The 25,789-nt window shown below is 39.1% G+C and overlaps 1 protein-coding gene across 3 annotated transcripts in view; it reads left to right on the top strand.

Moving 5' to 3' along the window:
- The window catches only part of myocd (myocardin), a 36,586-nt gene extending 14,848 nt beyond the window's left edge, over positions 1–21,738 (top strand). The window contains exons 3-13 of one of the 3 annotated variants that reach the window (XM_089014819.1): positions 4,283–4,432; positions 9,603–9,787; positions 10,080–10,184; positions 10,966–11,279; positions 12,514–12,670; positions 12,865–13,377; positions 14,573–15,067; positions 16,991–17,137; positions 17,320–17,433; positions 19,374–19,431; positions 21,233–21,738. In XM_089014819.1, the coding sequence (XP_088870945.1) occupies positions 4,283–4,432; positions 9,603–9,787; positions 10,080–10,184; positions 10,966–11,279; positions 12,514–12,670; positions 12,865–13,377; positions 14,573–15,067; positions 16,991–17,137; positions 17,320–17,433; positions 19,374–19,431; positions 21,233–21,738 (2,744 nt within the window). The remainder of the gene's footprint in view (positions 1–4,282; positions 4,433–9,602; positions 9,788–10,079; positions 10,185–10,965; positions 11,280–12,513; positions 12,671–12,864; positions 13,378–14,572; positions 15,068–16,990; positions 17,138–17,319; positions 17,434–19,373; positions 19,432–21,232) is intronic. The other 2 variants (XM_089014821.1, XM_089014820.1) reach the window with 2 other exon arrangements.
- The last annotated feature ends 4,051 nt before the right edge of the window (positions 21,739–25,789 follow it).

Below are 25,789 nucleotides of genomic sequence, written 5' to 3'. Positions count from 1 at the left end.
TTTGGTTACACAGTTTAAACACAGTTAAAAGTCTGTGATATTAAATCAGGCCAGGCAGAGACAGGAGAGGTGTTTAGGACAGCAGCACAGACTCCACGGCTATAAACAGATAATGATGTCATTGTGACGGTGGGCAGCAAATGGCTTTTCAACGTGACAACGTGTTCTTGAAGGAAGTGTGTAGTTTCTATGGAGGTTGGATGATTTGTGCCTGTCGATATACAGTACAGTATATCACCAATCGCACTTGGCCTGCATTGTTTGCATATTTTGATCATTCAGAATGTGAAGAAGCTTCAAAACCCTTAAAAAACAGACATATTTTTTTCCATTATATAACTGTAATAATTTATAATATATTGTAATATATTACATTCAATGTAATTTCACCATGCATTTTATATTTTAAATGTTTTTATTATAGAATAGTATAATACAGTAAAGTCTCGTTATATCGATATTCAAGGGAGTCCGAAAAAATATCGATATAACCGGGACTATCGATATATCCGACCCTGTTTGCATGTAATTTTCTCCGTGCGTGCATAGAAATAGTATCGATATAACCGGGACTATCGATATATTCGATATCGATGTAACGAGACTTTACTGTAATACATTGGAATATATATATACAGTGGTACCTCGGTTCTCGACCATAATTCGTTCCAGGACCCTGTTCGAAAAGCGATTTTTCGAACACCGAAACCACCTCTTTGCTCCTGTCACTTGAGAGTTGACAGCATGGGGGGGGGGGGCTAACTCTCCCGGCCGTTCTCCACCCGCTGTCAATCTCTAATCACGGACACGGGGCATTTATACGGTTCGCGATCACCTCGCCAATGCCGGATAATTGACTCAACTCGCCGTAGGACTCTTCCTTCGATGCGCGAGTGTATCCGGTCCGTGGTATTTTCCCTGTGTCCCGTAAATTTATGTCATCTTCCGGGATTGCGTAATTTTGCACCCTCATGTGCCATTTGCTTTTTGGCGTAGTAAGCGGGTCAGATCACCCCCTGCCTTCTTACTCGCTGTGTTTTCTTTGATTTGTGAATAAACATCCTGCTTGGGTAGTACGTGTCTGTTTTGGGATCCCAATCATTCCACTACGTTCCGACGAGTCATCTGCCGTCACTCTCGCTCGGAACGTGACAGCTTCGGATGACTCGGCTACAGGATGTTCTTTTCTCTTCAAATATCTATCCAATGACACTTGTTCTCACTCCCACAGCAACATCACTAGATTTCACAGCCTCCTTATTCTTTAATATCGTACTGATCGTAGATTTCGCCATGCTGTATTCCCTCGCCAGATCAGACACTCGCACACCTCCTTCATATTTTGCGATTATTTCTTTCTTAAATGCAATAGTTGTACACAGTACTTTTCTTTTGTCACTTTAAGCAGCACTTACTTTCTTTGGAGGCATGATTAGGGGCTAAAACTCTTCGTACACCTATATTAAACGCTAGAGCAAAACGCAGCACGTCCGCTAGCGACAACAGTTGGCCCGTGCGCTGCTCAGCTCCCCACCCTCGCGTACGCACTCACGCGTCGTATTGGCGTTCGAACACCGATTGATGTTCGAGCGCCGAAGCAAGAATATCTCAAATATTTTGTTCTAACACCGATTTGTTCGAACACTGAGGCGTTCGAGAACCGAGGTACCACTATATATATATATATATATATATATATATATATATATATATATATATATATATATATATATATATATATATATATATATATATATATATATATATGAACATTAGCAAGTAGAAAATTATGTTTTATGGGGACTTGGGAATGGATTGATCTCATTTTAATGGTTTCCTATGGGAAACTAATTTTTGGGATACACACTTTTCGCCCTGGGAACCAATTAAGTTTGTAAGCCAAGGTACAAGGTATCACTGTATATATATATATATATATATATATATATATATAAATAGATGTAAATACAATATAAATATAATAATATAAGTGATATTATAGAATTAATATGTATATACAGTAAAGTCTCGTTCTATCGATAGTCCCGGTTATATCGATACTATTTCTATGCACGCACGGAGAAAATTACATGCAAACAGGGTCGGATATATCGATAGTCCCGGTTATATCGATATTTTTTCGGACTCCCTTGAATATCGATATAATGAGACTTTACTGTATTTGTAATACATAAATCAATAAAAAACCGTCGATCATACACACACACACACACACACCAAAAAATAAATAAAAAATCCTACAGTAAACGAAAAACACCACGAGGAGATAATCCTATAGATGCCCATTGAACTGAAATCTCACAAGATTTACGAGCATTTTATGAGCGGTCACCCATGAAGTTGTTGCATGATTTTTCAGGCATGTTTTTAAAAAAAAAACGTACAACTTTGGGGTGAAGCAACCGAAGAAAACACTGAGAGAAATTGGAAAAAAAAGTTTGCTATTAGCCGACATAATCTTGAAGTATGTTTGAAATATAATCCAATCCCATTCTTAGTCAGATATAAACACCCTTACCTGAGTCATCCAGCGTCGATCTCAATATCCTTCATTTTCTTTTGCCACTCGATCCACAGTTATGACCTGTCAAAAATTTAAACTCAAATTCAGTTTGACCAAATACGTTTCTGTTGCTCTTTCTCACACTCAGATAATCAAAATGATTCGGAGCGCTCGCTTCACTTCCAGGTAATCGCTCCACAGCGTTTGCTGGCAGCGAGGTGTTTAAAGCCAGTTTTGCCCTGCGTGTGATTATTTGGACGAGCTTAGCGGAGGGAGATTGGTGGAAGGTTGAAAATCTCACCTGCTGCAGGCCTTTAATTACAGCCGGTTCGTTTATTTTTTCTAGTAAGTCAACGTATCTCTGACTGTACAAGGCATGAGGCCACTGGGCAGATAAGATACGGGAAGAATAGAAAAACAACATGGGGATTAAATAAAAAAGAGGGGAAAAAAAAAGAAAAGGAAAAACTTGTAAAGATTCTTGATTTGGTTTGGTTGCGTTTTTAACTCCCAAAAAAATACCGTATTCACCGGTGTATAAGGCACACCGGAGTATAAAATACACCCCCAATGGATGGTGTATTTCCAAACGTTTTCCATATTTAAAGGACACTTTTTTGTTTCCTAACTGACATCAGAAAAACGTTTTATAGCATCTAAAATACCCAAAACACACTGTATGATATTTTTAGTCAAATGCAAAACACCAATAAAAATGACTTAAAGTGTGCTGAAACTGCAAAAAAAATGAACCCGGAAGTTGCCAGTTTCAGAAGGTCCCGCCCCCATGTTCGTGGTGTCACCCCAAGACGTCTTGCCTTGCTGGAGAATCAATACAATGGCTTCAGATCCGGAGAATATGCTTTCTTGTTACTCATCCAGTTATGAATATGATTCAAATAGTTCTGAAGAGGAAAGCATACATGTTTGCAATCGATTAAATAATTTATTCCGTGCCATTTTGAGGTATCTGAGGGCGGGAAATGTCGCACCAAAAAGAGGCAGAAAATGGCGACAAAGCTCCGTGTAAGGAATTAATCAGCCCGTTTCCACGGGCTGATTAATCTTGGCTCAGGTGCTCTTGCTCAGTTTTCCAGGTAATGACGTTTCCTACAAAACATATACAGGTAACATCCGATTTGCGACCGAGTTCCGTTCCGACCAAACGGTCGCAAGTCAAAATGGTCGTAAGTCGAAATCCATCCAAAATGTTGAATAGTGACTCGGAGGCGAAATGACTCACAAACTCCCTGTCTTAAAATGTTAAAAATAGAGTCTGGAGGTCGCGGACGTAAGTATGGGTGGTCGTAAGTCGAGGCGGTCGTAAATTGGATGTTACCCTATTGTATACTTGGTGAGTTGAAGACTTGGGGGTCTATTTTTGGAGACAAGCTTGTGTCTTGTAATTTCATATGAGTGTGTTGGGGGGCGGTATAAAAATGTCAACTTTCTGGAGGAAAACCATGTTGAGCAAAAACCGGTGCGATTCACAATGAAATAAGTCAGCTGCGACCACACCCAGCACGGCGCACCGCCACTCTTTTTTCAGATACGCCACCCTGTGTTAACCTGCAAAATTACCAGCACTAGCTAGCCCCACCTTGAAGTTTTTTTTTCTTTTTCATCTGAGTCTTTTTGTATCCAGTTATGACATTTATTTCACCGATGGCAGATTGGCCCTCAAGTAAATGCAATCCCGGCTGACCAAGATGTGTGATGACCCCTGTTGATGGTATGGCCCTACTATGTGTTCTGCAGACTCAGTCAGGTTCTCACTGGAGGACCAACTGAGGGTAAAGCGAGGCCGCCTTGCAGAGGAACTCAATGAAAAGCTGGCTCTCAGGCCAGGTCCCATGGAGCTGGTCCAAAAGAATATCATTCCGCTAGACTCTGCCCTCGCCATGACAGGTATCAGAAGAGAGATGCATCACTTGTGTATGAATACACCGTTGAATGCACCTGCATCTCAAACCTGGAGGCCCCACATTAGCATTTTCAGCATGTTGAATTTTAAAAGACAGCATGCTGCTTTTCTAATTAGACTGAATAAAATGGAGCACACTTTAGACACTGTCGTGTGGTGACTTTGCACTTGAGTTAATGTGTTTTCCTATGTTTACACAAACTAAAATTCAACGCGAACTTGAGCCAAGCCTGATGACTCAAATTTTTAAACTAACATACACTTACTATCCATCCATCAATTTATTATCTGATCAATGTATCCTCACGAGGGCCGTGGGTATGCTGGAGCCTATCCCGGCCAGTTTTGAGCGGTAGGTAAGGACACCCTGAACTCTTCGCCGGTCAATCACAGGGCACACATAGGTGAACAACTAGCCACACTTATCCATGAACAATTTAGAGCACAGGTGTCAAAGTCAAGGCCCGTGGGCCAAATCCGGCCCGCCACATCATTTTTTTCGGCCCGCGAAAGCAAATCAAACTTGTTAAATTTCACGATGATTGCTAAAATCTGAGCCAAAATTTGATATTTTTGGATGTCAACCACAATAAAAGTTATTATTCTTGACTTCAGATTTGAAAACGAGTTATTCATTAATTTGCTGTGTGCTCTATATGTAATATTTGAAGGGATTTAAACATTCTAATGGGTTCCCCAAATTCATAACGGCCCTCGAGAGGAAACCATAACTACAATGTGGCCCGCGGCAAAAAATGACTTTGACACCCCTGATTTAGAGTATTCCATTAACCATGAAGCTTGTTGTAATATGGTATAAAAACAGAATACCCAGAAAAAATACCCACACAGGCACAAGGATATCATGCAAACGTCACACAGAATCAAATCTTGCACTTTTGCACTGTGAGGTTGCTTTCATCTACTGGGTGTCTTCTTGAAAAATCAGGTTTTTTTTCTTTTTCTTGAGGAAAAATTCCTGTTGTGATTTATATTGGAAGTACATTGAATATTTTTTTTGTTAGAAGCCACTTTTTAGTACAATTTGCGAAATGACCTTATTATGATTATGAATATCATTATCGTTCTGAGAATCAGAAAGCCTTTAATAGTCCCACAATGGGAAAATTTGTAATGTACGGCCACAAAATTAAAAGGGGTGGGAGTTGAGGGGGGGTCAAAAGATAAAGTATTTTATGCACAAAAGAAAATGTCAGAAGACTGAAATGTACAACTGCACATAAAAAGTGTCCTAAAAAGAATGGCGCATAGTGCAAAGTATGAAATACATAAAAGTATAATATAATAGTGTATCATTATTATATTTTATTATATTATTATATTATATTATATATTGTACTTATTATACTTGTATGTATTGTTTATTATACTTTTATGTATTGTTTATTATTATTAGTAGTAGTAGTAGTAGTAGTAGTAATAGTATAATAATTATTATTTGTATTATGCTGTAATGTAATTTAATTAATGTAATTTAATATATTTTACTGTAATTTAATTGTATTTATTATTTTAATGTAATTTTATTTTTTTATTTAATTTAAAGTATTTTTTAAATTTAATTCCATGGATTTTTTATTATTTACTTTATTTTACTTTACTTGATTTTATTAGTTTATGTATTTATTTAATTATTTATCTATGTATCTGTGTATTTATCTATTTATATTATCAATTTATCAATTCATCAATATCAATTTATTAATTTACCAATTTATCGATGTATTTACCTACACATTTCAATACTACTATATAATCACAAGCTTGTTGTATCAAAAGAAAATATCAAACTTGGCCATAGTGCACCAGATAAAGAGACAAAATAACACCCTGTGAAAAATAGCAGTCAAAACCACGAAAATCGATTTGAAATCCCCCAAATTCTTATTCACATGTATTAAACCAATTTCTTTTGGTCTCAATGTTTACTGAGAAGGCTCAAGTGTTTGGGGAGACATCACAAAATGCCCTCCCGTTCGACTCTTTGAAACGCGACTTGATTTAGCACGAAGCTTTACGCTGGGTCTTGGGACTATTTGTCTTATAATCCCCCCACCCCCACCCACGCATCCATTTTTTTCCTCTTCTCTTTATATCAATCCTGACAGCGTAATGTTGTGTACATGTTTAACTATCACAGTTTGTAGTTTTGTTTGCCTTGATCAGTCAGTAAACACTTGGCATTAAGAAAGATGCCAAATGTTTGAAGGATGGAAGTGCTTTATTGATGGGATGAGCAAGCAACAGCTGTATTTAGGCCACCCTCTTTCTTTCAAAGTGTGTTTGCAAGCATGCGCGTGTGTGTAAAAGGGGGATGGGGTGTATGTGGTGTATGTTTGTAACAACCTCCCCACCTTTTAGCACTTGTCTCGGTTATAACAGGCTCCGGCGAGCCACCTACAAAGGTTTCTGACGGGACCAGGCTGTCGCTTGCCTGCAGCGTGAACCCCTCACCTTCATTCGGTTAACCCTGTGCACAGTACTCCCAACCTCTGTGTGGTAATACTGGAAACTATGTGACCTCCACTCCACCTGACATAACTCCTAAACAGCCACTTGAACAGTGGAAGTGGCCAAAGGCTTGTAGAAGTCTCTTCATTGTGCCACCTTCCGTCTCTTCATACAATCCGATTGACGTGGTTTCATGAAGAGGACATGTACTGCACTCTCTGAAACTTTGTATGTGTACAATGTGGGGGTCAATGGGTTTCATGGGCCCAAAGCAGTGACCGAAACCAGAAATATGTTCTTGGGTGTCACATGTGGATACAAAAGGACAACCTTGTATCCTTCACACGTACGCTTCAAATCGACACCACTGCTCTTTTGCTGATAGGCACTCTCAACTCCTCCAATCATGGCTCAGTACATTGTCAATCCAGCCAATCAGGATATGGAGTGGATGCGTCGAGTGTTTGACCAACTCGACTGTATTTATAGAGCACTTTAAAACAACCGTTGCGGTATACGCAAATCCTGGACATGGTGAATAAAACAATTCAAACAACAAAAACAGCATAACAAAAAACAAAGTCTCATGGTGAGTAAAAGCCAAAGAATATGTTAGCTATCTATGAGATAGCTAGCTTTCTATCCAAGTTAATTAGCTAACTATTAGCTGTCTCTTAGCAAGCTAGCTTTCTATCTGAGTTACATTCGGCTTGAGTAAAGGCCTAGCTAGCTATCTGTTAGCTATCTATTAGCTAGCTAGCTTTCTATCCGAGTTACTTCCGGGTTGAGTGGACGCTGGCGCGTGTGGCTGCCACTGCTCACCCACAGAAAAACTTATCCTGTGATTGTAAAGTGACCTTGAGAGTTTTGAAAGGCGCTTAGAAATCAAATTGATTATTTATTATAATAAATATGAATTGTAAAGCAAGTGGGATGGGATGCCAGTCAATAGGCAAGTGGCAGCATTCTGGGCCAACTGGAAAAGCTTAATGGAGGATTGTCTCACTCCAAAATAAAGTGCATTGCTGTACACTAATCCAGCCGGGATGTGACGACGGCATGAATGACTGTTTCAAAGTGCTCTTGAGAAAGGAGAGGCATGACTTTAACCAGCTGCCAGTAGTCCTTTCTCAAATAAGGTGTTATTCTTTACACGTCATTCAAACTTAACGGGTTGCTGGCTAAACACGTTTAAAACAGGCGTGAGTTATGAAAATAATCTTCAAGTGAACGATTCAGGTTTTTCATCAGACAGCAATGATATTCAAGTATGAAAAAATAAGCCATAAAGGGGTTGTTTGGTCTTGATAGAGGCTTATTGAGATATCATTCTCAAAGAGGGTAATTTTTTTATTTCATGCAACGCTTGATCTGACTTGTTTTTATTTAACGGCAGAATTAATTAATGTCACTCCTAGGCCATCAGTAGTGCTACGTCTGAATCACTCCACAGCTGCGAGGGTGTTTTGATTAACTACAGGTTCACTAGAGGGTGCCGTTGGCCAGGAAATGAGTTGTGACTTGAAGAAAGTTAAGAAATACTGTCATTAAACTATTCAAAATTTTACTATGAACATGTGGATTCATGATAAAACTCGAAAAATGGCAATATTATTTGCTATTTTTGCCAGCTTCTGAGGTGGCCAACCATCTATTGTTGAAAAGTCCGTCTTCACCAGTATATCTGCAACCAAATCTATTTGTTATCCACATTCAGGCATTGTGGTTAGACAAAACCGCTATTAAATCAACACAACAATATATGTTGTTATGGAGCTCGCTACATATACAATGTGCTAGCTCTGGTCATTATGCGCTTATCACTAACGGGTAAGTGATACTATGATTGGCTAGTGACTAGCCTTTCAAGGGACTAGCCAATTATAGTATTAGAAAACTTTGACATTTCCAGCGCTTGTAAGCAGGTCTTGGGTTGTCAACTTGAACTCTGATTGGTTAAAGCAGAGGTGTCAAAGTCATTTTTTGCCGCGGGCCACATTGTAGTTATGGTTTCCTCTCGAGGGCCGTTATGAATTTGGGGAACCCATTAGAATGTTTAAATCCCTTCAAATATTACATATAGAGCACACAGCAAATTAATGAATAACTTGTTTTCAAATCTGAAGTCAAGAATAATGACTTTTATTGTGGTTGACATCCCAAAATATGAAATTTTGACTCAGATTTTAGCAATCATCATGGAATTTAACAAGTTTGATTTGCTTTCGCGGGCCGAAAAAAATGATGTGGCGGGCCGGATTTGGCCCGCGGGCCTTGACTTTGACACCTGTGGGTTAAAGCAACAGTTTGATCTACACATTTGATGCCACAGGGCCTGCAGAACTGATTGCGAGGGCCTCCGGTTAGATTTCTGACCTTGGTAACAAATGATGGCTCACATGTGATTGGTTAACTGCTTAAATACAAAAACACACATCTCAAAGCAGCACAACAGGGGAAAAGCAATAAAAGGAAGCTGAAATTATTCAATAAGAATTCAAGGACAAAATATAATTCATATTAGTCCGTGATTCAGATATTTTTAGGCCAGCAGGGAAGGCCTTGCAGGCCATGACCGCCCACCACTGATCAGTTCATATTAATTTCCTTAAATTGACAAATCCGACTTCATCATTTGAATTATATCTAATATCTAAAATTGCTTGTGGGTGTTCTTTGCAGTAAACCATGGCAAATTTCCCAAACAAGAGGACTCGTACGCCTTTGAGGAGGACAGCAGTAGTGAGAGTTTGTCTCCCGAGCAGCATCACAGCGACGAGTCTCAAGGTTCGGCCTGCCCTTCGTCGGAGGCAGTCGGCAACATGCACTCCTCTTCTTCCTCCCCTGCGCTCGCTAACGCGCAGCAGGTACAGACAACCACACGCTGTAGTGAAAACATATTTGCGAGATTTATTGGTCTGTCTCTAGGTTTATTTCAGTCCACTTTGGCATTGACGGGTTCTGTTTCTTCCATATCTTATCTTAGCCTGTTCTCCCACCATGTGGCGTCACAGTCAACTACATCGCACATTTTGTATGCGTAGTATTAGACATGAATACAAAACAAAAATAAACCCAAATCTAAAAATCTAGAAATGACCAGACGAAACAAACAGAGAAAATAATTATGTTGATGTGTTGACGTTTTTTTGCGAACAGGAAGGTACAACCACAGACCCGTTAGACCAAAGCCAGGACGAAGGACTGTCTGGAGTTTGCAACAACCATGTCAACCCCACAGTAGCAGTTCCCGCTATTGTCAAGGTGAGAACATCAGTTCTAAAATACTCCTAAGTATTTTCTTGTGTATATTGAAATACGGGACATTAGTCCCCCGTTTATTGGGTTAATGGGGACCAGAACCCCCCCGGGATGCCAATGGGATATTGTGCTGTCATTGGTCAATGTCAGCACTGGGAAGCAATCAAGCTACAGCCATGTACAAAACCTCTGAGCCATTTGAGGAAAAGGTTTCTTCAGCCATCATCTGTACTTCTTTGAAGATGTTGGATATTTCACTCCTCATCCGAAAAGCTTCGTCAGTGAACTAAAGTTGTGCTGGTAGCTCTGGCCCTATATATATCCCTAATAGACAGAGGTGGCGGTGCCAGACCTCAGCTTTGATAGGTCCCTGCTCTAAGTAGCAGTTGACTACTCCCTGAAGCTAATCTGATTACATCTTATCTCCTGTCTGATTATGTTCTGTATGACTCTGATTGCCCCATTCGCACTGGTATCACCTCATCAGCATGACTAAGCCTATGTGGTAATGAACTAAGAAGTATGTTGTTGGATCAAAGTTGTTTAGTCCTATCATCTATTTTAAGTACGATCCAAATTAAACCTCACACCACCATGGCAATTTAGTGAAGGGTTTTGCTGTTTTACAAAAAAATGGATTATTTTACCTTTCAAACCATCTATTGTATTTAGCTAAGACTCTCTAAGTCATTTGTCTTTTTTTTTACGAAAAAAATCCCTGATGCACTCTAGCTAACTGCATAGTAGCAGGGGATAACCATATTACGTATTACTTTCCAAACAGTCCAAGACATCAGACAAGAACCGCCACAAGAAGCCTAAAGACATGAAGCCCAAAGTGAAAAAACTCAAATACCACCAGTATATACCACCGGACCAGAAGGTTGATAAGTCACCTCCACCGATGGACTCGGCGTACGCCCGACTTCTCCAACAGCAGCAGCTGTTCCTGCAGCTGCAGATCCTCAGCCAGCAGAAACATGCTCACACTCACTCACAGTCTCAGCAGCACAGCCACACAGGACAGATGCCGAGCCAGTCTCAGCAGAGGCAGCCCACCTTCAGTTACCAGCCGCACTCGCAGATGCAGATGCAGAAGTAAGCATGTGGCTAAAATCAAAATTAGGACTTCATCTAACATCATGAACTAACATCAACAAGTCGATATTGTAGAATCAGGTACTGTATTTTCCACAGATTAAATTGCTCCGGATTATAAATCTCACCAGCTATAAAATGGATAATAAAGAAGAAGAAAAAACACCGCATTATAATGTACTGGATAAAATACAAAGCGAAGAACAGTCAAGTCGTCTTGACAACCAAATAAAAGTAAAAATAGAAAATAACAAAATTAGTAAATTATATGATAATCTAACAATGCATGGGGCATACACAATGAACTCAGAATGTGCTTGGTACGGAACATTTTGGATTGGATAAGCCTTTACGAGTCACACAGTGGAGAAATGTACATTTGCAGTGATTTTACAAATTATGGACACAACTTGTCCGTAGGTGTCGGTTGTCCTTTAAAGGACAACCGACGTCTCCGGACAAATTGTGTCCATAATTTGTAAAATGGCTTCAAATGACTTCTACTGAGCGTATTTTACAAAGATTCCACCGCGTATAGCTATATTTTACGTTTTAAAACTCGCACTGAATATTCAGCAAGTATTGTTTTTGAGTTGATGACGATGCCTGACGTGACGTCATGAAAAAACCCACCCCTGACCGAACAAAAGACACATTGCAGCAGTCCTTCACCACGTCAATGTATTTTGCTGTACTGTTTGTCTGAAAACCTTGACGTTGCACCCAAAAGCCGCCAGAAGAGGGCGTCCAAGCTCCATGGAAGGAATTTATCAGCCTGTGAAAACGGGCTGATGCATTCCTCACGGGAGCTGGTCGTCATTTTTGGGTGCGGCATTCCCCCTCGCCCGTTTGCCTCAAAATGACACGGAAAAAAATATTTAAATCGATTGCAAACTTGTATGCTTTCCTCTTCAGAACTATTTGAATCCTATTCATAACTGGACGTGTAACAAGAAAGCACATTCTCCGAATCTGATGCCATTGTTTTGATTTTTCAGCAATGCAAGACGTATTAGCGTGATGTCACGAACTGGGGGCGGGACTTTCTAAAAATGCCCAATTTGCAGCTCATTTTTTTCCAGATTTTGTCCACTTTAAGTCATTTTTATTGGTGTTTTGCATTGCGTGTTTTGGGTATTTTAGATGCTATAAAACGTTTTTCTGATGTCAGTTAAGAAACAAAAAAGTGACGTCAGTTGTCCTTTAAGTAATGTATTCAAATCTTTGCTACCAGAGGGTCTGGCGAACAGCTGTCAGTTTGTACAGCCAGTGGTCCATCGAGCGCCGGAGACAGCAACTCTTCCTCGCCAATCAAGACCACGTATCCCAATCAGAACAACCTTTCCCCCGTCAAGCCTGGACCCCTGCCAGCCAATCTGGACGACCTTAAAGTAGGTGCTATTGTTTTATGCCGTCATGTGCTTTCCATTCCTATCTTAAAAATTGCAAAATTAGTAAATACAGTAAAGTCTCGTTATATCGATATTCAAGGGAGTCCGAAAAAATATCGATATAACCGGGACTATCGATATATCCGATATCGATATAACGAGACTTTACTATATATGTGTTGTCTTTTGCAAAGGTCTCAGAGCTCCGGCAGCATCTGCGTATTCGCGGATTGCCCGTATCTGGTACCAAGACGGCTCTTATTGAACGACTCCGACCCTTCAAAGACTCCAATTCCGACTCATCCCCATCGGGCTCCTCTGATGTCACCACCGTGACCTTCCCTGTGACTCCGACAGGCTCACTATCTTCATACCAGTCTCCATCTTCTTCCCTATCGCAAGGAGCCTACTACCCTTATCCTAGCACCTCTTCTACCCCGCCAATCTCACCAGCATCTTCGGAGCATTCCCTCAGTGGCTCTCTCCCAGACAGTTTCAGCGATGTACCCATGTCCTCTCCGCCGCAGTTTGCTCTGCAGGCATCTCCGGGCCAGCTCGGCATAGATGATCCGCTAGGAATCGTTGGATCGCAAGCAGGAGAGGGTGGAGGGATGGATGGGATGGAAGCAGAAAAAGATAAAATGTTGGTTGAAAAGCAAAAGGTGATTGAAGAGTTGACATGGAAGCTACACCAGGAGCAAAGACAGGTGAGAAAAGCACTCTGTAGGGATGGTCACATTATTTGCAGTATTGCTAATTTGTGTACATACTCCTATCCAATTCCTCTTATTCTGAAAATCTACTCAAGATTTATTGTACAATGGGATGGCTCAAACAAAACACATTGTTGAGTGAATGTACTGCAGCGGATTGAGTTGTTAATATCCAGAAAAAAAATAAAATAAAGGCCTGAACTCCCCGTTTTAATACTTTTGAAAACACATTTTCACATTTTCTGATACACCATTTTTTTTAAAAACTAATTTTTGATGTGTCTCGTCACACGGAGACGTATTGTATTCAAACTGTATGATGTCAGAAAAATATGATGCGAAACAAAATGAAATGAAATAAAGTCAAACAAAAAATTAAAAGGAAAAAGGGTAAAAAGGGTAAACAGGTAAACAGGTAAAAAGGGTAAATGGGTAAAAAGTAAAAAAAAGTAAAAAAGTAAAAAAAGTAAAAAAAGTAAAAAGTAAAAAAGTAAACATTACAAATTACAAAATTAAAAATAACAAATAAATAATACATAAAAATAACAAATAGCAAACAACTAACAACAAATATAAGAACATTCAAAAAATAATATAAAATTAAATAAAATTGTATTTATATCTCTCAACTCAAATGTATTGAAAAATTATAATAAAAACAACCACAGCTTCATATGAAGCAGCTGTACATAAAGTAAAAAAAAACAGACACAGTAAAAACAAAGTCGGTTAAAAAAAATGGGAAAATATGAATACATTAATTCATGAATGACAAGCAAACACGAAGCTGGAGCATCCATTGATGAAAAAGACAGTCTCACATCTCCTATCCCACGTAAATCTGCTTCATTTCCAAGCCATGACAGACAGCCACACGACGCACAAGAACACAAAGTGACAAAAGAATACACAAAAACAACAACAAAAGCAAAGCTCGTGAGAGCACTTGCTGACGGCTGTCTCCTCGGGCGCCATCTTTGGCTTCCTATGGATGAATGAATGAATGAATCCTGAGTCAAAAGCCGAACAATCAAAATGTGCCTTCAGACAATAGACAAAGCAGGTGCGGTTGATTTAAAATGATCCATAGATAACTTCAATTTCTCTGTAAGACATCATACAGTATCGATCGGGATTCAGTATAATGTTCTCTCTGCCCACGTTAATACTCTTCTGCCCACATTGTTAGGTTGAAGAGCTCAAGATGCAGCTTCACAAAAGAAAACGCTGCTACGGAGCAAGCGTCACTCCATCTCAGCCTCACAACCTGCCCATACATAATCCAACTCCATCAATCATGGCCCATCATCACCCCTACGAAGTGAACATTAAACAAGAACCGATGTCATTATCCTCAAGCTGTCCGCTCTCCTCACCCAAACATATCAAGAGCTCCCCGGGAAACTGCATGGAAGACATGGGACAATGCAACGCCATGCTCCCCAATATGGCGGCCGATTGCGGACCGCATTGTATGAACGGCGTCCCTTCCTCGACCAGCCCGTCCACCATGAGTTCTTTCCTTAGTCCGCAGTGCTCACCGCAAGACTCGCCTATCGGAAAGTCTAACGGAAGCCCCCAGCCATCGTCACCAAGCAACCCCTACATGCTATCACCTCCAGTGGGGAGGGACGCCTGCAATCACCCGGCATCCCATTGCGGGTCCAGAGGATGCATTATGCAGGTAGGATGCAGTGAACTGGAAAAATGATATGTCCAACAATAATCCATAAACCATAAATACAGTAAAGTCTCGTTATATCGATATTCAAGGGAGTCCGAAAAAATATCGATATAACCGGGACTATCGATATATCCGACCCTGTTTGCATCTAATTTTCTCCGTGCGTGCATAGAAATAGTATCGATATAACCGGGACTATCGATATATCCGATATCGATATAACGAGACTTTACTGTATCAGATTTATGGCGTACCTAAAAAAAATAATTATCTCAAACGTCACAAGTGTGCCCTATAATCCGATGCGCCTTATATAAAGGTTTACAATCTCTTTATAGTCCCCATTGAGTGCCCTGTTAGTGTTCCGTTCGCCACCTAGTGGTTATCAGCAGGAACCATTTGTAACGTAAAAGGGTTCTGCCCGACACAAATTGACATGTGCATTCGCCAACTACTACCTATTTATAATTGTATTTTATTTATTGTATTGTATTTGTGATTATATGTTATTTATTATAGTACCTATGCTTGCCTGTTACTGTAAAGTGTCCTTGAGAGCTTTGAAAGGCGCTTAAAATGTAATGTATTATTATTATTATTATTATTATTATTATTACCTACTGACTAAACGAATGAAGGAGACAAATCGAGACTTCTAAGGAAATTTAGCGTAGTGCATTGTGTCAAAGTTAAGGCCCGAGTGCCAAATCTGGCCCGCCACATCATTTGATTCGGCCCATGAAAGCAAATCAAGCATATCAAGTGTTATAAAGTCTGAAGCAAAATCTCAAATCGTCATATGTAAACAAGTGCAGTCATTATATTTTACTTCAAATTTGAAAACTACTATATTTTCCGGTGTATAAGGCACATTCAAAAGCCTTCATTTTCTTCAAAAGATGACCCTTATACGCAGGTGCGCCTTATATGTTAAGTGATTTGAGCCACAACTGGTCTCAACTACTGTAAGCAGCCAATGACTGCATTTCCCCCTGTAGAAGAAGTAGTGTGTAACCTAACCTCTACTGTAACGCCATCTAAAGTGGTTTGCCTTATGTGGAAATCTTTATATATACAGTAAAGTCTCGTTATATCGATAGTCCCGGTTATATCGATACTATTTCTATGCACGCACGGAGAAAATTACATGCAAACAGGGTCGGATATATCGATAGTCCCGGTTATATCGATGTTTTTTCGGACTCCCTTGAATATCGATATAACGAGACTTTACTGTATTTAGATATTTTTGGACACATTTTTTCATTCATTGAAGGTGCACCTTATAATCCGGTGTGACTTATATTTGGAAAAAGTTGCAAATACACCATTCATTGGGGTACGCCTTACACTCTGGTGCACCTTATAAAACGGAAAATACCAATTTCCAAAAATCTATGAGGTGGTCCAGGCAACAACATAACATTTTTGACATGTTTTTTTATTTGTTTTATAACAGCCACAACCATGTGTTTGAAAAATATGTTCCTTATATAATGAATTGATCTTATACCTTATAATGTGGTGTCTTATATTGTGAAAAAAATATGTACATTAAAGTCTCGTTATATTGATATCGGATATATCGATAGTCGCGGTTATATCGATACTATTTCTATGCACGCACGGAGAAAATTACATGCAAACAGGGTCGGATATATCGATAGTCCCGGTTATATCGATATTTTTTCAGACTCCCTTGAATATCGATATAACGAGACTTTACTGTATATGTTTTATATATTTATATATGATATTTTGAATATTTTTGTCGTTCATTGTGTGCCTTATATATGAAAGATTTTTGAAAATACACCATTGGGGGTGCGCCTTATACTCCGGTGCGCATTATACACAGTATATGTTTTACCTCCTTGTCTGCGATGAGTTCTTTTTAACATTGAGCATGCCCTCTTCCGACAGGTACCTCACAAGAATGGTCCTCAGCCCGTCAACTGTTCTTATCCGACCGACCAAAGAGGCCTTCAAGGAATGTATTCCAATCCATCAGATTATAGCCTCAACCACAATGGTTCAACCAAACCCGTCAACCCAAATATGCAATCAAAGGTAAACAATCATCACAACAGAGACCGTCCTACTTCGTCCTTTATTCCAATGACATTTTCATTGCGTCCACAAAAACCACATCATTCCATAAACAGCGACCAGCGATTTCTCACAAGCTAAAAGACACCCGGGTGGTAAACGCCAGCTCAGAGCTAATATCACTTCTCACCTGTTTCATGTAGATGTCATTTTTGCCCCCTCCTCATCACGTTGGCCAAAAGTGCCAAGTCTCCTTCGATAGCTCACATTCGTCTGACTTAAGACAGCCCCCATGCTATGAGGATGCAGTCATGCAGGTAAATTTGAATGCAAGCTTCAAAAATTCTACAAATCATGGCTGGCCTTATTTATTTATTTTATTTTTATTTTTTCGCGGGCAAGGGTAGGGGAAGTACAGTGGTACCTCGGTTCTCGAATGCCTCACAGTTCGAACAAATCGGTGTTCGAACAAAATATTCGAGATATTCTTGCTTCTGCGCTCGAACATCAATCGGTGTTCGAACGCCAATACGACGCGTGAGGGTGGGGTGCGGAGCGGCGTACGGGTGTATCGCTCTCTCCGTGACCAACTGTGGTCGCTTGCGGACATGCTGCGTTTTGCTCTAGCGTTTAATATAGGTGTACGAAGAGTTTTAGCCCCTAATCATGCCTCCAAAGAAAGTAAGTGCTGCTTAAAGTGACAAAAGAAAAGTAGTGCGTACAACTATTGCATTTTACAAAGAAATAATCGCAAAATATGAAGGAGGTGTGCGAGTGTCTGATCTGGCGAGGGAATACAGCATGGCGAAATCTACGATCAGTACGATATTAAAGAATAAGGAGGCTGTGAAATCTAGTGATGTGACTGTGGGAGTGAGAGCAAGTGTCATTGGATAGATATTTGAAGAGAAAAGAACATCCTGTAGCCGAGTCATCCGAAGCTGTCACGTTCCGAGCGAGAGTGACGGCAGCTGACTCGTCGGAACATAGCGGAATGTTTGGAATCCCAAAGCAGACACGTACTACCCAAGCAGGATGTTTATACACAAATAAAAGAAAACACAGCGAGTAAGAAGGCAGGGGGTGATCCGACCCGCTTACTACGCCAAAAAGCAAATGGCACACGAGGGTGCAAAATTACGCAATCCCGGAAGCTGACATGAATTTACGGGACGCAGGGAAAATACCTCGGACCGGATACACTCACGCATCGAAAGAAGAGTCCAGGTACGGTGGCGAGGTGAGTCGATCATCCGGCATTGGCGAGGTGATCGCGAACCGTATACATGATCCGTGATTAGAGAATTTACAGCAGGTGGAGACCAGCCGGGAGAGGCAGCCCCCCCCCCCCCCCCCCCCCCCCCCCCCCCCGCTGTCAACTCGCAAGTGACAGGAGCCAAGAGATGGTTTCGGTGTTCGAAAAAAAAAATCGGTTTTCGAACAGGGTCCTGGAACGAATTATGGTCGAGAACCGAGGTACCACTGTACTAGCATTTCTCTATATTCTATTTCCTGAAACCCCTCGGCTGTTGCGTAACTTTCTTTTTGCATTTGCTCTGTCCTCTGCACTTTTTTTAGGTTGGACTTTGCATCTACTTTTTCCATATTGGAAAAAAAAAAACTTTTGTGCTATTTCTTGCTCGGTGTAAACACCATCTACCCCATATGTCACACATTGTGAATATCTTTATTTTATGAAGGGATTTGTAAGCAAGCAATAATAATGTTTTTTTTTTGCCTTTTTTATATTGCATTGCGTCCAGCTTGAACCACAGGTGATAAAAAGAAGGATACTCTAACTTTTGTTCTGAGGCTGAAATGAGGAAATTGAGGCATTTCTATTATCTGGGTTTGTTCAGTTTACAAGCGGTTCTTGCTTTTTATCACAATGAATTGTGACCAGCAAAAAAAAAAAAAAAAAAAAAAAAAAAACAGACCACAATTCATAGCAAAGAACCAAGATGGCACCCACTCAATCATTTTACAGTTCTAGAAATCTAACTCTAGTAACAATTGAAACGCCATTAACATACAAAAAAAATGATAGTTTCGCTTAACCCTAATTACTGTACTACACGTACACTGCTTCTTTCAGATTACTTATTTGCTTTTTAAATAAACTTAGTCCAGTCTACAGGTCCTAAACAATGATTCTGTAATTGCTGTGCTAATATCTAGACTGCTTCCTGGCTTTCTGGTCTTTCGCAAGTCAAATCACTCAACGCTATTATTTAAATGAATCATTTATGTGTTACAGCAACTGACCAGAAGTCAGCAGATGGATGAACTTTTGGATGTCCTCATAGAAAGTGGCGGTAAGGTTACATTTAAAAAATAATAATTCTACCACTATATAAAACACACATTTAACCGCAACTAACTTAGACATCCAACAAACAAAAGTAATACGTCCAAGGTAGTAAAATAAATAAAATACAATTACAGTAAAGTCTCGTTATATCGATATTCAAGGGAGTCCGAAAAATATCGATATAACCGGGACTATCGATATATCCGACCCTGTTTGCATGTAATTTTCTCCATGCGTGCATAGAAATAGTATCGATATAACCGGGACTATCGATATATCCGATATCGATATAACGAGACTTTACTGTATATATAGAAATGAGAGAACTACTACATATACACATGCATATACACGCATATACACAAGCATATACACATATATACTCATTCACCTATGCTTTTCTGTGACTGTAAAGTGTCCTTGGGAGCTTTGAAAGGCGCTTAAAATGTAATGTATTATTATTATTATTATTATTATTATTCACACATACATACACACATTCATACATCCTCTTTCGCTGGAGATTCTGTATTTTGTTACTTGAGAGCAAAATATTTGCGACACGTCCGCATATACTGCAGAATAGTTCAACACTATTGTTTATTTTGCATATTTGGATTGCTGTGACACTTGGTTTAATATGTTATTTAATGCAAAGCAGTTCAGGTATTTCTTTGCTTAGCAGAGCCTGTGTTATTATTGCCTAATGAATATATGGAGCAGGTTCTCTAGGAAAAAAAAAAAAATGAAAAAATACAGTACCTCAAATTACTGTCGAGCAACAGTTAGCACGTTTGGAGTTCATCAATTCGGATGAGACAGATGACTTGACTAGACGGGGACAAAGTATTTTGCAGTCCTCGGTTTGACGACAATGTACTGCACTTTCGTCGCTATGTCAGCAGTGTATGAAGGTTCCTGACTCGTCCATCGTGTTTTTCTTCGAAGGGAAAAAAATCAAACAAAATAATCAAGCTTTGCTTGAATTCCTTGAGCACAATTTATGAAGGCATTGCAAAGAAGCAAAAAAGGACAATTGGGTTATGTAACAGTTGCCAATGAACCTGAAAACCGTTTAAAATCGTTTAAAACAGTTCATGTAGAAACAGGTGACTGTTTCTACCATTTATACTGTTACACATACAGTTTACACAGTGAGAAAACTTCCTGCATATTATTCTATAATAGCCTTACAAAAGGTTAGCACATTTTCATAGATTCTTATTGTAAAAAAAAAGTAGTGGAATACTATATACATCACTGGTGTGGTGTCAAAGATGAGGCCCGGGGGCCAAATCTGGCCCGCCACATCATCTTTTTCGGTCCACGAAAGCAAATCAAACTTGTAAAATTCCATGATGCTAGCTAAAGTCCGAACCAAAATTTCAAATAGTCCCATGTAAACCACAATAACAGTTCAATTCACATTTGCACTCAAAGGCATCAGCAACAAAAGATTTAGCCTAATACGGAGCTCATTTTTATATGATAGCATTTACATGAAACATATTCTACCTTAGCAAAACAGGTCAAATTTGTACACAATCTCACGATTCATACCGAGACTCTTCATCAATCAATACAGTAAAGTCTCGTTATATCGATATCGGATATATCGATAGTCCCGGTTATATCGATACTATTTCTATGCACGCACGGAGAAAATTACATGCAAACAGGGTCGGATATATCGATAGTCCCGGTTATATCGATATTTTTTCGGAACTCCCTTGAATATCGATATAACGAGACTTTATTGTATCTTAGTAAGAAAACCCTCTTGCCTCAATCTACTGTGTTCCCAGGATACCCCAGCCTACTCGTTCCAAGGCTTCATCGCCACTACGAGCACCACTCACCCACACAGCTTCATTTTGACCATCTGGACACCCTGCTGGGTCCAATGAGCAGAGGAGCGGAGGCAACATCCGTTAAAATGGCCACAGATGATCGGCACCAAGAAGACGAGGGAAACCGAGATAGCGAAGGATACAGCAGCCCACATAATCACCAGCGTCACACTCACCATCCCCAACAGGAGAAAGTCGGGGTCACTAGAGATTTGCTGGACACGCCTCTCTCACCTCTTAACAAGGTATCTGCTATCCCTGAGGTGCAGGGGATGGTCAGCATGGCTTTCAGTGAAACCCCGTGGGAGACGATGGAGTGGTTGGACCTGACGTCACCGACTTCAACCGCCGCCTTCAACGTCCAGACGCCAATCGTGCCGAGTATTTTCAACGCGGAGTTCTTGGATGTCAGTGACATGAACTTAAACTCTGCTATGGACCTTCAACTGGAGCATTGGTGAATACAGACTAGCTAAATCCAAGACACCAGCTCTTTTTTTTGTAACTGTACAGATCACAAGAACTAGCAATGACATTTTAGCAAAGATTTACAACCAAACTCCAAAGAGCCAAGACCCCTCCGATTTTGAGGCAAGCCAATCCTGATTCATCAACAAAACGGATGTTAATGCACCTTATGTGTATATGCTATCGCATATTAACTCTTTCACTGCCAGACGTGCGAAAATGTGTCTACTCCAGTGCCAGGGTTTTTGTCATTTTCACTCAAATTCCAGTAGCTACAGAATACAGTGATACCTCGAACCCCTTGGCTTACGAATTTTTCGGTTTACAAACATTAAATTTATGAAAATTTTACCTTGGCATACGAACTTTCTTTGTAAACGGAGCTGTCTCAATGAGTGATGTGTCGTTCGCGAACGAGCCCATTCTAACAACAAAATGGCAGCCAACTGTTTTTGTCCTCTATTGCCCGCCCCCAGTCTTCGGTTAAAGCCACGTGATTGGTCAAGAAAGCAGCAGTGAGGGGATGTGGTTTAAACATTAAAGAGACAGGCAGACAACAGTGAGAAAGTTTCAACTTTGATAGTTCAAAGTGTGTAGTGTGTAGACTGCAAGGTTAAAATATCTCATCAATCAGGCTCCACAAACAACGCGCACAAGCCATCTGTACACTTGATGCAAAAAGCTATCAACCCAGCTAAACAGAACAAAATTGATGAGGAACTAGATAAAATTATTACGGAGAAAGCACCTACACGGAATCATTCCTCAAGATGGCGAAAGAAGGTTATGTTCCTCATCAAGTGTTTAATGCTGATGAAACCGGCCACTCCATTCCATCAAGCCATCAACGACCATCATAAAGGTAAATAAAACGACTTTATTATACAGTACAGTTTATTTATTTAATTATAATACCATAGCACATTTATTATACATAAAATAAGGGATATTTTGTGTAGTTTTAAGGCTTAGAAAATTCAAAAGTAGAAAATTATGTTTTATGGGGACCTGGGAACGGATTCTTCTCGTTTTAATGGTTTCCTATGGGAAATTATTTTTCGGGATACACACTTTTCGCCTTACACACTCTGTCTGGGAACCAATTAAGTTCGTAAGCCAAGGTATCACTGTATTGAGTTTAATCACTATTAAACATTCAATGCAGCATAAGAAACCTTAGACTAGCTTCTTTCATTAATTCCTAAATTATATAGGTCTGGAGTTATCTGAGCTTGAAATGAGGCCGGCTGCACAAAAGGCAAATGATGAACCCTCACGGAAGGAAAAAAAAAAATAATTGCCAGAGGTCTTACCAGCGCTTTATCGGCACGCAAGTAAAACTAAAACCCAAACAAATTCGGGAATGGCACTGCACGCCATATTTTCAGTTCCCGAATAAATTCGGGAATGGCGATGAATGAGTTTAGATCAATTGATTATTTAAGGAAAATATGTATCAAACAAATGATCATGACTATATATATTTTTATATATATATTATCCCCTCGACCACGTCATACTTTTATGGAAATTGGTAAAGTTCCGTATTTTCCGGTGTATAAGGCACATATAACAGTATATGGCGCACACCCAATGAATGGTGTATTTTTAAACTTTTTCCATATACTGCATAAGGCTCACCTTCAATGAATGAAAAAAAATATCCAAAAATGATATCCAAATACATATTGTATATAAAAGTTTTCCAAATATAAGGCAATCGACATTATAATGCGCTACAGTAGAGACTGAGGCTACACATTACTTCTTTTATTGGGGGAAATGGAGTCTATGGCTGCTGTCAGTAGTTGCGAGACCTGTTGTGGCTTAATATTGCTTCACATATAAGGCGCATGGTCATATTTTTAATAAAATCAAGGTTTTTGGGTGTGCCTTATACACTGGAAAATAGGGTCATTTTTTGCTGGATTTGGTCAACTGGGCAAATCACATTTGACACTCGCCAATTTATTTGTATAAAGGAGCCTTTGAGAAAAAAAATACATCTCATATACAAACAGTCATAGACAGTATTTTTTTGTGTCAATATCACTTTCAAAACATTTGTCATCAATCAGTCAAAAGCAATAAAAATCAGTCAAAAGCAAATTCCCGGTAAATATGAATTCAATATTCTTCAGACAATTACAGGCACCATAAAGCTTTATGATATACAACTGAGAAAATGTTGAACAGCATTGCTACTCAAAACCTGATTTCTATTTTTACATTATGGGGCCTATGTTTGCGTGAATAACTTCAGTTTTTGAATGTAAATATGAACAAAACTCACTGTGCACCTTTAGTTTAATTGATACTGTATTTGATACACTTTGCTTTGTAGTTTTAATACAAATATGCAGTTGGTATAAAAAGTCTGCACACTTGTTAAAATGCCAGTTTTTTTTTTTTGTTGTTTTATTGTGAAAGAAAAAAAAATAGACCAAGATCACTGTGTGTGACCTATGACCTATACTGTACTACGAAACTAAAAAGGAAGCCATTCGATCTTTTTCAACAGGGAAGTAAAAATAAATAAAAATATTGCTATTTTTTTTTCAAAATCAACCAATCGCATTCTAATTTATGAGAAATGGTATCAACGATATAACTGCCATATTCCAAAATCACTTTCAATATATGCAAATAAAGTTCAGATGTTCAAGTCGCCTTTCTATGATATAAAGGAGGGTTTTTTTCCTGTCAAAAGCACGATGATTTTGTGTTTTGATTGATTTGTTGTACATATAAATACAAAACAAAGATGTCAAACATAATTCAAAAGAAACAATAACCAGTATTAATAACTATGCATTTTTTTCTTTGTCTCATTTTTCTATATTACAAAAGCCTTTAAATGGGCGTGCTGATTTTTTTATATGCTTATGTGTACAGATGCCAGCATTCCTTGAAGGGACCCGTTTAACCATTTCAACTTGTTTTATTGTTTAAAATATGTATCATTGGAGTGACATTATTAAAAATAAAATGCCTTAGATTTTTTTTCATATCTATTTTAACCCGCAGAAATTGTGCATGAACTATTATTTCAGCTTCCATGGAAAAAATTGTCAGATGCATTTGATTTTACCTTTATTTTTAAAACTAATATTTTTTTATACCCTAAAATGTTCACCATTAACAACTCCAAGCTAGCCATGGTTATTTATTTTGTTGAATAATATTTGTACCCTTATATTTATATCGACATTCCTATCTAAAGAGATTACAGCCAATTTTGGATTGAATAGCACATGTGATTGGTGCATTTTGACCACATATTTTAAAACATGACACAAACAGCAACGCCCACTTCAAAATTTTGCATTTTTCATAATTCATTTGCCCATTGTTCATTCCTAGCACTTGTGAATAATACATTTATTTAAATACCATTTTCAGTCAAATGCAAGACGACATCCGTTTCCCAAAATGTCAAAAGCAACCCTTTCGTTCGTTTTCACGGGTTCTCTGCAAATATTGGTCACAAAATTATTGTCGGCCATGAAAATATTTGTTTTGTTTAATGAAAGAAACAGTTAATTCCTCGAAACAAATATCAATTATTTACACAACATATTGTCATTTTTTCGGAACTGTTACAATATGTACACGTGATGAAAAGATTTTATTTTTTTACGTAAAACAGTCATTGGGAAGAAAATGGTTGATTCGATAAAATAATACGTATAAAGAAATGGGAATAATAAAAAAATACATTTGAATCAATCACCGTTTTATGCGCTACGTCGGGTTTACATTATAATAATATTTTAAGGGACCCCTTACATGAACTTTGTAGACGACAAGAATCATCCTTTGAACGCCCTTAAACGGTATCGAAACAGCATTTCGCGAAACGATGCCTCGTTTTCAATTATACAGTACCGTGCCACTAAAACGGTCAACTGTTAGCCTCGCATTAAATAAGCGAATTTGCAAAGAATCGCCCGATTTGCACACCAAAATCGTTAATGACTGCGTTGATCTGTACCTGCAGTTGATCGTCGAAGTACATGATGATGTCGTTTCGTGTAAAACCGG

This window comes from Hippocampus bargibanti, linkage group LG15 (assembly GCF_051943395.1).
Source record: "Hippocampus bargibanti isolate YZ-2025 linkage group LG15, ASM5194339v1, whole genome shotgun sequence".
NCBI lineage: Eukaryota > Metazoa > Chordata > Actinopteri > Syngnathiformes > Syngnathidae > Hippocampus > Hippocampus bargibanti.
This window is presented reverse-complemented; position numbering and strand designations above follow the sequence as displayed.